This window comes from Plectropomus leopardus, chromosome 9 (genome assembly GCF_026936395.1).
Source record: "Plectropomus leopardus strain MGB_pleo_1.0 chromosome 9, ASM2693639v1, whole genome shotgun sequence".
Taxonomy (NCBI): domain Eukaryota; kingdom Metazoa; phylum Chordata; class Actinopteri; order Perciformes; family Serranidae; genus Plectropomus; species Plectropomus leopardus.
Window position 1 is genome coordinate 22,155,843 of NC_142184.1, and position 12,072 is coordinate 22,167,914.

Genomic DNA, 12,072 nt, shown 5'->3' on the forward strand with positions numbered 1-12,072 from the left:
ATCCCCACACGGAAAAATACATTACCCATAATTCACCTCAAACTAAAACATCCTTGTCCTCTACGTGTTTATATGTTCAGTGTCTACTAAAACTGATGCTTTTTCTACGATTTAAAATATCCGCATCCTCCTCATTATGGATGTGAAGTCCGTCTGTCTCCCGATGGTGAACGTGCATCCTTCCTCGCACTCGTCTGCCTCGTGAGTTCGTCCCAGCCAATAGCGTTGCTCCGTCGCGCCTTTACTTCCCGTTTCCATTCACTTATCATCGAGCCCGAAGCCTCACGAGCGCCTTCTCTGCCTGCCTGCACGAGAGAGACACAGCACCGTCCTTGCACACAGTTAGGCCGGAAAAAGGTAACTTTTATATCGCTATTTCTGCTTTTAAATGCGCATTTTGTGTCCAACAACAGCAACGAAGATTTGAAGAGCACATTCAAAGACAGTGTGTGTTAATATAAACAACTTTTCTCCTTTTTTTAAATGTGTACATGGTGTTCCGGTCACATCATAGACTTGTGCTCGTGTCAGCGGATAAATGTTTTATTAGAGTTGATTATAAACGCCAGTTAATTGTCGGTTTTGTGGCTGACGGGATGGAGTAGTTCGTTTGACCACCATCTATTTTTAAACCAGGCCGTCAGCTGGCGAGATGTCACTCCATTTAGAGCTGCAGGGTGTGTGGGAAAAGGGCGTCAAGTTGCAAGTCCAACTTCTAGCAGTCCCCTCCATGTGTTAAAGAACCACTATTAGTGTCTTTTTTTGTCCAAAGCTTTAAAATAAGTGAGGGTATGAGGGACAAGGCTGCACATGCTGGCTCAGGCAGTGAGCTAATGGACCAGTTGCTTGCAGCAGACATGGGGGTGTGTCCACCGACTGTAGGAAAATTACTGTTTGTGAAAGGAAAAAAGTCTTTAGTGTGTCTTTAGGTGTCTCTATGTGATGTAAGCCATTTATCTACTTAGCAGACTCCCAAAAGATACTTTTGAGAAGTCATTCCACTGAAGTCAATAGATTGTTAGTTTATTTATTACTGCAGTTTAAAGTTTTTCTTTTATTATCAATAATTATTATACTGATAATTAACACACACACACAAGGCTTGCTGGCAGACCCTAATGTTGCCTAATTGAAACCAAACTACCATGCTACAAGCATATCCGGTATCAATCCTCAATTATTTATTTATCTGTGGGTGCCATTTTGTGCTCCCAGATTACCTCCCTGCTCTTTGCAATGATCTGGCAGCAAAAAGGAACAGAAATCTACTGCAGTGTGTATGAGAGACATCCATGACCAAAATATAACGTGGGTTCTGTATGTTAGGGCCGCCACTAACAATTATTTTCAGTAATGATGAATTTGTCAATTTCATTTTCCATGAATCAATCAATCGCTTGGTGTATACAATGTCAGAAAATAGTGGGAAAACAACATTACATTTTTTTAAAAATAGCTTTCTTTGTAATGTTAAGCAGTCCAAAACTCAAAGATGTTTCATCTTTGATCTTAGTTAAAAAATGGCATGCAGATATGCAATCTCACAATTGCTGGAAGTTGGAGATTTGGGGCATTTTTAATTGAAAAATGATTTAAATGATTAATGGATTATTGCTGTCAGACAGTGTATTAATAGTCTTATTGTTTCATGTCTGCTTTGTTTGTGTTGTTGTTAGTGTTATAAATTCAGTGGAGGTGGGGAAGTTTAATGGGGGTGGGGGGTTATAAGCTGAAATTTCTCTGTCATAGGTATACGTGGTATACGCATCTCTTTGTCTCAATAGAAAACAACCTTACGAGAACACTGACTCGATAAAATACCCTAAACTTTGTTAAACTTTTAATTAAATCACTGACTATCTGATCAGAGAATAGCTAAACAAGATTACAAATCTGACCAGACATGAAATGCAAACTTGACAGTTTCCAATACTCTGCACCAGGGCCACATTTCCATCTGTATCAAAAATGTATTGAAGTTCAATACCTTGCTCCAGTAAACTGTAAAGTTTTTCCATTTAGAGGACTTTTAATTGATTGTGCTGTAGCTGCCCTCTAGTTAAACTTGTTTCCATTCATTCCTCTGTAGCAGCTAGTTCAATGAGTTTCACTAAAGTAGATGCTTTCTGTTAAAACAAGTTAAACTAGGATAGTAATGTAAATTAAACTATGGTAGCTTTGCAAGAAAAACTAGAGTGCAGCTATAGAAGAAATTATGGAAAGTCCATTAAATGGAAATACTTAACTGGGGCTTTAGTTTGATTTATTTAACTAGTTAAACTGTACTCGGAGTTCACTCGTGTATTCAGAGTGTGTAGATGAGAAAGTTGCGTGGATACAGGGCAAGTTAGATAAAATAAGTAAAAATCAATAGTACAGGCCAGACTGTCTGGCTTAAAACTCTCTCTGACCTCCACTGCTGGAATTTGGAAAGATAACGAAGGCTCTGTGAGATTACACCACTAGTCAGGTTTTTAACCCATATCAGTGCTGTGCAACTCGGACAAAAATGGAGCCATATGTGAAATTTGCAAAGTCATTCACCTATTGTTACTCTGAGTGGCTTTTCACTACTGCTATCAGGACTTCCCTGTTTGACAGCAGTGCTCTCAGCTCAGTTTTGCAAGCGTTTTGCAATGTCGTTTTATAATCTGATATATTAAGTAAACTCAGAGGAGTTGCAGAGATTTTTTTCTTGCTGCATAAGCCACACCTCTCTCTGAGTCATATATCTGCCATGCTGGCCTGCCTGCATCAGTTGGTGCAGGTGGTGCTCATGGCTGCTCGTATATATGTTTAACTAGAGAATCCCTTAGATGGTGTACTGCTCCAAACTCAAGCTATAAATTAGATTACATTTGGTCTCGCCTGCGATATTGAGCACTGAAATTATCGCCAACTCACTCTTTTAACTTGAAGCTTTAATTCAGTAAGTAACAGTGCTGTCGTCTGCGTGCGTGACCTGTGGAACGGCAACATACTGATGTCTCTTCTGTCATTTCATCTGCAGATCCAGAATCATGTCCATCCTGAAGATTCACGCTCGTGAGATTTTCGACTCCCGTGGAAACCCCACTGTGGAGGTTGATCTGTACACCAAGAAAGGTATCGTATGGCTAATGTATTTCATGTACTGTATATGTTCACAAATTGTGGTCAAGGGTGGCACAACTAGCTTCAAACTTTTCAACTGCTACACATTGTTTAACAGGTTATTCAAACTCATCCACATGTCTTTATTTCTCAGTATGTGCGATGCTGCAGTGAGATTATCACATTATGCGTCTTGCCCAATTATGTAGCTACTGGAAACTGGATTTGGATGGTCAAGCCAGCGTCTTACCCTACGCTGTTGCCCCTTGCTGTTGCCAGACTCAGGCCCAGAGTGGATCAGATCAGATGGTGGAAGTGTGAAAATAGCTCCTGTAATATCACACTGCCTCTACAGCACTCTGTTACTGTAATGGTTCCTTTTGAGAGCTCTTACAGTATGTACCTCTTGCAAAAACATATAAGTTAAGTTCAATCCTTGCAAGGTGGAGATGTCGAGTAAATTCAATCTTCAGTATGCTTCCCTCACCTAATTGTATGCTAGATTACACAATAAAGCTGTAGAGCATAAAGCATCGAAACCCTGCAATGTCTGACATGTCTGCCTACAGTTGAGATCAATTAACTAATGGCTTGACTGTAATTGAAGTTTTTTGGCGAGGCGCTCTGCTCTGAGAGCTAAAACAAAGGAACAGCTCAACCCAATGAAATGTCCTGAGAATGTTAATGAAGCAACCTGAATGAGCACTGACATGGAAGTGAGTGGCTGCACTGCCCTGAATACAGTGGCTTTAAATCAGCTGTTCTCCTCTGCAGCCCTGTCGTCTTTTCACGAGTGTGGGATGTTTGCTAAGGGCTCCAGTTTACTGTAAATAGCACCTTTCTTCTTTTTTTTCAAGATTCCCTTTCAAGTCTGCCAGTCAGGCCTATTATGGCATCATTAACAGCACACACCAAAAAAGAGTATGCTGCTCCCAGAGCATGTCTGTCATAGTTACTGTAATGTGTTTTGCTGTGTTATGTAACCAGGTTGTCTCGCGGTCACAGTCATACTAGAAAACCTCCTGTTCTTGTTACAGTATCCCTAGTGATCTAGAGATACATTTACATCACTGCTACTGTTATGTGCTTTATTTTTTATTGCATTTGGGCCATGGATTTTATCCAGATAAAATGTTAATATGATGTGATAGCCTGATGGACTGTTGCCAGCATCCCCCAGCTGCAGCCAGGTGATGTCTTGATGCAGATGATTTGCTAAGCTCCTGTCCTAAGCCGTAAATCCCCTCAGACTCGCACCATCTCTGCCGGTTCACTGAGCAAACTGAATAGTTTCCTGCTCATCCCCAGTTCTTCCTCACTAGGTTGAATCCAAAATGGCCATCCTCTTCTGTACGGGGCGTGGCTTGGCATCCTTCCACAGATGCATTGCACATGCTCGGTTGGCAGCCTGTCGTCCTCTGTTACATCACAGCCCTCTGCCGCACACCCAGGACAACTTCCTCCACACATGCTTTATTTCTCTCTGTGGACAGGAAGAAAAAAAAGATGGACACTGGGACGGCCTTTAGCTGATTAGATGGCGATGGCGTCCCCTAGTGCTTTGTAGTTGCTGCTGCTTATTGAATATCAAGGAGCCCCTCCTGCACTTAATGCTCTATCAGACATGTTTATGTTTGCGGAGTCTGTGCTGTGTAAATATCACATAGCAATCACAAAGTTTACACAGTTAATGGCTAATAGGGAAAATTACATTTCGACATTAATCAAACTGCAGTCAGTCCTTTGCGTCTTGTCGGGCATGACACAGCACTTTAGGAAATGACTTTTACAAAATGTCCTCTGTGTCTCAAGGTCTTTTCAGAGCTGCAGTGCCCAGCGGAGCCTCCACAGGCGTCTACGAGGCTCTGGAGCTCCGTGACAAGGACCCAACACGTTACATGGGCAAAGGTGAGCCGTCTGTACTGATTCACTCTTAAATGTTTCTGTTTTCCTCATAGACTGTATATAAAGATGGACGATATGTCAGCTCCCCAAAAGTGAAGCCAAAACATCCAGGCCCTGTGGACTCTGAAGCCAATTTTCGTAGTGGCCGAACAGTGTAATTACACTGTCCCATGATGCCGTGTGGCCGAAACAAGAAATTAGTGGGTACATTTTTGTGAGTGTGATAACCCCTGTGAAATTACTCGTTTCATTTCCAAGATTTGATCCATTCGGTCCGATAACATTTGGAAAGTCTCGGAGAGCTGTAAATGCTTTATTCCCGTTCCAGTTAGTGGAGTGCCAAACCAGAAGTCAGCGGCTCAGCTGCTGTAAGTCTGTAGTACACATACTCTGTGGGCCGCACAGTATAGAAAGTAGTGCCGATAATCCCCGGATCATCTGGATAATTTCACATTCAGCAGTTGAACCATTTTGGCTTAATGCTCCACTGAGCACCCCCCGTAGGAATGAATGGGGCCTGGGGGCCTCATTTTAATAGATACAATATGAGACAAACTAAAAATTCAAAGTGCCTGGCAAATTAATTTATCCTAAAGATGGTTTCTGTCATTTTAGATAGTGTTTGTTTTTGGCTGGAATTAGTATTTGGTGCTATTAAAAGCAGGGTTGACGTCCTGATTGACAGTTATGTGTGCCAATTGGTGCACTCGTGACTAGTGGTGCTGCTCATAATTAGTTGGATTGGTAAATGGGCGGGACCTTGATACTGCTGAGATCAATACTGCGCAGACTCTGGATCCAAATGATGGCTCCAGAGCAAGATGACGACGGTCGTATCTAGGGTATTTTGGCTTCATTTTTGTACAGTGGGAGGAAGTGGAGATGCTTCATCCATCTTGATACACAGTGCACAGTTTTTCCTCTATTCTGCTGCTATTTTTCACGTCATTTCAACATGACTATATGTTCTGTTGTCTGTCCTCATCTCCTCCTACCTTCATTTCCGTTTCTTCCTCCTGTTAGGCGTCAAAAGAGCAGTTAAATATGTAAATGAATTCTTGGCCCCTGCATTGTGTAACCAGGTAAATATAGTGTGGCATAACAGGATGATTCTCTTACATATCCGTGTGCACAGCAGCATGAAGAATGGCTTTGCCGTTGAAAACTAACCTTGACGGGCACCAGCAGAAGTTCACAGACCTAAAAAGAAAATTCCTCAGAATTACTTACGCACCCACGTGAGATTGGACGAGGTGCTCTGTGGACATCTGCCTCGCCTGCTCTGCATGGTCTTCTGTCTGAATCAGTCATGGTCTGCTTGTTCCTTTGCAGGTGTCAAAAAAGCTGTTGAGAATATCAATACAGTAATTGCACCTGCACTGGTTTCCAAGGTAGGACCATTTATTGTTTGACTAATTTTACTGTGTACTAGTTTCAAGAGACTCATATCGATGGATCAGTCTCTTAAATTAGTTTTTGTTTATCTTAAAAATTCAGTTGAAAATGTTTACACAAAAATATTAATAACTTGGCAGCAGCACTGACAGTCTTATTATTAAACAAGTGGTAAGATATTGCATCAAACTGACACATTAATCTGTTGGTTGTTCTTCCCTGTTTTATTGAACTCATTGTTTTTTACCTTTGCATCTATGAAAATAATACATCTAAAGTATCTATAACCACTTTATTAGCAGAGCTCCAGTGATATAACTTTTGGATGCTGTGATTTTTTCTAACACGATTTCAGTGTGTTCTTCTGAACTAATGAGTCAGAATTAAACATATTTAATCTTTTATTTCTAAATGTACATTATAACTTGTCATGTCATGTCTTCTACAGAATGTGAGCGTACTGGAGCAGACCAAGATCGACCAGCTGATGCTTGACATGGATGGCACAGAAAACAAGTGTAAGATGCTACTTCACGTACTACAACTGAGTTTCATAACATAGTTGTTAACCAGCATTTGGTCACAACTTTCAATGATTGGTTAAAAAAAAAAATTAAAAAGTAATGCCATGATTTACCACTTCACAAGAATTTACAAAAACATTTTTTTAAGGAAAATATTAAACAGCCCAAAAACAATAGGGTTTCAGCTCCTCGAAAAAGCATATGTTGTATTTATGCAACAGAAAAGTCAAATCAACTTCAGGATCATGCATTATTGATTTTTGACCAATTAGCCCAGAAAATGAAGAATATCGATATCAGAAGACAGTAATGTTTCATAAATGCAGTCTACACACAGTATACACAATATATTGAAATATCGTTGTCTACTCTCCCTCAGCTAAGTTTGGTGCTAATGCCATCCTGGGCGTCTCCCTGGCTGTGTGCAAGGCTGGTGCAGCAGAGAAGGGCGTTCCCCTCTACCGCCACATCGCTGACCTGGCTGGCAACCCTGAAGTCATCCTCCCTGTCCCTGTGAGCACAACACCGCAGTCACCTAATTAAGAGCTTATTGCTAATAGTCCTCCTGACAAACGTGTGCCTTTTAATGTTTGATCCAAAGAGTCGTAAATTCAGTCGAGATTCCATTAGGCTGAAAGCCGATCCTCTCTGCTTCCTCTCAGGCTTTCAATGTCATCAACGGCGGCTCCCATGCAGGCAACAAGCTGGCCATGCAGGAGTTCATGATCCTGCCTGTGGGAGCCAGCAACTTCAAGGAGGCCATGCGTATCGGTGCTGAAGTCTACCATAACCTAAAGAATGTCATCAAAGAGAAATACGGCAAGGATGCCACTAATGTAGGAGACGAGGGAGGCTTTGCCCCCAACATCCTGGAGAACAAGGAAGGTGAGAGGAAACATTAAACATTGGCTATGTAAATAGTTATTTTAGGACACTGCTGGGGGATTGTTTTTTTTTTTTTGAGGAAGAAGCTGATCATAGAAGCTGTTACTGTGTGCCTTGACTTGACCGATAGGAGTGTCTTGAAAGCATAACATTCTTAGACCTCTCAGGGAAGCACTTCACTTATCATGTCACTCCTAGGCTGACATATGGTTTCTAAATTAAGGCCGCAGCACTGCACCGTGCACACTGACTGCCAGCCTGTGACTCCAGTGTCAGGTCGAGGTGCTGATATGGCAAATGCCCCCACTGGAGCAGAGTCCTCAGTGGTGACTCATTTGTGAAAAGTGAATGTTTTGATTTTATTAGCAACATCTCTAGTCATGTTTTTAACGTAGCATGTTGTTTTTGTCTCAGCTCTGGAGCTGCTGAAGAATGCCATCGCCAAGGCCGGATACACTGATAAGATTGTCATTGGCATGGATGTGGCTGCCTCCGAGTTCTACAAGGCTGGCAAGTACGACCTGGACTTCAAGTCTCCTGACGACCCCAGCCGCTACATCACCCCTGATCAGCTGGCTGACCTCTACAGGGGCTTTGTCAAAGATTACCCTGGTGGGTTTTTAACACAGAGCCTGAAAACTCATACTCCTTACTGCTCCCAATTATGCAGCATAGCAAAGATATTATTGAGATCCATTTAATATAACAAGAAAAGGCCACAGCTTGGAATTTACAGTTACTTGAAATATATTAATGTAATTGCAATACAGCCAGGTGTTTTTAAGTGGAAATTTGTCTCAACATACTTCTTAAAACAAACCATTGTGGTGCTATTAGGATGCCCAAGCCTCCAAATCATATTCCAGACATAAATGAACATGCTAGTTTGGTACAAACCTGACAAAAATCACATCATAATTTTTATTTATTTATTTATTTATTTTTTGAGAAAATGCAGTGAAAAATAATCATGATATGATATTTTTTAGCATGTCTTGCAGCCGCAACAAAGCATGGATGACAGACTCAAACACTGCATGCAAGGACATGTACAAAAATGTGGACCTGTACAGACATGAAGTATAGTATGTGTAGAAGCTTATGTGCACATGCCGCCTCTGTCTGCAAATGCAGTCTTTTGGTTCACCTTCACTAGTCTCATAAGCATTGTTTTCAGCAACACCCTGAAGAAAACCACTGTACATTAGTGTCAAAGTTAGCAGAGAGCCTGTGAACATAGTGGAGCATTTAGCAGCTTGTGTCTGCTGCCACCATGTGGTCAAAAACATTAGTTTTGGCATATTTCTGTAGATAGTGACTGTTCAGCAACGCTTTCATGTTGGACTTAAAATTGACTGTAATGTTATTATCACCTGCTTATCTTACAGTGGTGTCCATTGAGGACCCCTTTGACCAGGATGACTGGGAGGCGTGGTCCAAATTCACGGCCAGCACCAGCATCCAGGTGGTGGGTGATGACCTCACAGTCACCAACCCCAAACGCATCCAGAAGGGTGTGACTGACAAGGCCTGCAACTGCCTGCTGCTTAAAGTTAACCAGATTGGCTCCGTCACAGAGTCCCTGCAGGCGTAAGTGTCGACAACAGAGCAGTTGTGAACTCACTTAAAATCCAAGAAAGTAAACAAGCTGGCTCATAGGGCTGAAATGTGTCTTGCTTTTAGCTGCCAGTTGGCCCAGAAGAACGGCTGGGGTGTGATGGTCAGCCATCGCTCTGGAGAGACAGAGGACACCTTCATCGCTGACTTGGTGGTCGGACTCTGCACTGGACAGGTGATACTTTCACATACCAGTCATTTTTTCATTCTTATTCTGGCAATTATCTGCTCTGTGTCACTAAAGTTGAGATTTTTAAAGGTCCCATATTGTAAAAAGTCAGATTTCCACAACATTTTTTAATATAAAGCAGCTTAAGGGACTATACAAATACTGCAAAACTTTAAAACGTTCAATGCAAAGAGACATGCGCACTAAGTGAATTCAGAAATTGTGCTTTTAAAACAAGCCGTTGTAGCTAATGTGAATTTGTGATGTCACAAACACAATATAGACTGTTTAAGACTTGAAACATAAAATTTTAAATAGGTCCCTCTGTATTTCCTTTTGAAATACTTTGCAGTGTATGTGTATGACATCAGCTGGCAGGAATGGTGCAATAACGGTGCAGAGACGCAGAGAACATAGATGTGGCAGACTCAGAGCTGGTTAACAACCAGAGCAGAGTGGGCTTTTTTCAGGAGGGGGGCTTAAAGAAGCAGGCACTAAAATGAGCGTTTCAGACAGAGGGTGAACACAGGCACATTCAGGCAGAAATTGCGAGATGTAGAAACGCTCTAGTAGAAACCTGAAAATACAAGCATGGACCTCAAAATTAGCATAATATGGGGCCTTTAAAGCTGACTATTCAAACCGTACCACAGATGTAGCTTTAATATCAAAGATTGAGTCTTATATGTTGTTTAATTCCTCTCCCAGATCAAGACAGGTGCACCTTGCCGTTCTGAGCGCTTGGCCAAGTACAATCAGCTGCTCAGGTGAGTCCAGTCCAAAAATATATGCTTACTTCTTACGTCACATCTTTACAGTGCCACTGACCTTTAGCAACGGTATACGGGGCTCTCTCGGATCCTTAAAAAGTCTTGAAAGGCACTGAATTCATTGATTTAAAAAAAAAAGGCCTTAATTCGCATTAAAAATAGCTTTAATCTCTCTGTGAGAAGTCTAAATGCTAAGACATGGGGTGTAGGATATAATGAGTCCTTTTTCTGACATTGCATTGTAAAAATATAAAAAATAATTGGTAATGTCAATTTTTTAAAAATAATTTACCACATGCCAACTACATTAATGTCACACAGATCAGGATAGAGGAGCCAACTACACTCATATACATTTACCACATCAATCAGAATGAACAAGCTTTTTTCAAGGCAAACCAAGAAGATTTTCATTGTTTTCCACGTGTGCTCCAGAAAGATTTATTCATTTATTTTGGAAAATTTGAAGTAGATCATATTTTTAACATTAAAACTTGACAAAACCCTAAGAAAATGATGTTGGTTGATTTTTTTTTTCTTCTTCAGTCTTGGCAAAATTGGTCTCAAATTTAATTCCCAGTGAAATTTTGAAAAAATGTCATCTGTAGGAACTTTGAATGTAAGCTGTGTGTTCTTGCTGATTTTCTAAGGCTATCGATTGATAACAAACTGTCATCACTTTCTCAGGATCGAAGAGGAGCTCGGCGACAAAGCCCGTTTTGCCGGCCAGAATTTCAGGCACCCCATCTGAGCTGGTCTGCCTCCTCAGGGCTCCGTGTGTTCACTGCTCATAAATAATCCCCACACACATATACGCCACGCTAGGTTGCCTGCCTTGTCTGGAGAGAAGGTGGAAAGATAACTGCTGAAATCCAAGGTCCAAGTCTGTGGTCTGTGGCGTGGAGAAGCTACAGTACGTCCTAGTGCGACCACAGCTCAGCTCATCCTCAAACTATGCTTACGCTCCTGAATAGTGTTGGTCCCTATGTTTGTGTCCGTGTAAATGTGTGAGAGATTTTTGTTAAGCTTCTCGTGAGTTGTAGTGATTTTTTGGTCCTCTACAGAGTATTCGAGCTACTGTAAGTGTAGTCCGGCTCTGCCTCGAGCAGTGGTAACAGTACTGTATGTGCAATGTGTCCCATCTGACACGGTCTTGTGTTGCTGTAAGCGTTGGCAGGAAAATGTAATAAACAACATAGTTTGAAACGTTTTCGTAATTTCTTTTAATCTACTGTATTGTGCAAAAGACAGAGGCCACCTTAAACTTTGTTATCTTAGCAAGGTTATAATGATCATACATATTTATTTCTCAGTAGTCTCTTTACTAAAATACAACCAGAACATACAGGAAGTATGTATAAAACACAAATATTTCAGAATAAAACAACTTCAAGAGGCCAAACTTTTTAGTGTGACCTTCATTTTCACTTTGCTTGAACTCTCTTGGGCAGACAATATGAGATTTACAATACTAATCTGGTGTATTTACAACCGGGTTGCATTCAAGAGACGTCCAAAGCTCAGTGTGTATTGTTTGAGCTACCTTTTTGTTGTTACAATTCCACGTTTCACACTAAGAATTGACTTTAGTCTACAGAAGCCATTTTCTTCTGACTTTTCTGGTGTCTTAATGTCCTTAATCTTAATTTTCTTTGTATCTCAATAAAGACTGAGGAAAAAAATATATTTATACAGTATAGCCTCATTACAACTT

General features: G+C 41.1%; 1 protein-coding gene across 3 annotated transcripts; it reads left to right on the forward strand.

The window, feature by feature from the left end:
• Nucleotides 1–207: 207 nt before the first annotated feature.
• Nucleotides 208–11,564, forward strand: eno1a (enolase 1a, (alpha)). Of its 3 annotated transcripts, none has more exons than XM_042491377.2 (12): nucleotides 208–357; nucleotides 3,011–3,105; nucleotides 4,906–5,001; nucleotides 6,022–6,080; nucleotides 6,842–6,911; nucleotides 7,297–7,430; nucleotides 7,580–7,802; nucleotides 8,217–8,414; nucleotides 9,191–9,392; nucleotides 9,486–9,594; nucleotides 10,297–10,355; nucleotides 11,046–11,564. In XM_042491377.2, exons 2-12 carry the CDS (start codon nucleotides 3,021–3,023, stop codon nucleotides 11,107–11,109), a joined length of 1,299 nt encoding a protein of 432 aa, XP_042347311.1. In that variant the 5' UTR covers nucleotides 208–357; nucleotides 3,011–3,020; the 3' UTR covers nucleotides 11,110–11,564. The 3 variants fall into 3 exon arrangements, with proteins under 3 accessions (XP_042347311.1, XP_042347310.1, XP_087938362.1); XM_042491376.2 differs by lacking the exon at nucleotides 6,022–6,080 and adding an exon at nucleotides 6,331–6,389 and having other exon boundaries at nucleotides 209–357; XM_088082236.1 differs by lacking the exons at nucleotides 208–357; nucleotides 6,022–6,080 and adding exons at nucleotides 2,910–2,929; nucleotides 6,331–6,389.
• The last annotated feature ends 508 nt before the right edge of the window (nucleotides 11,565–12,072 follow it).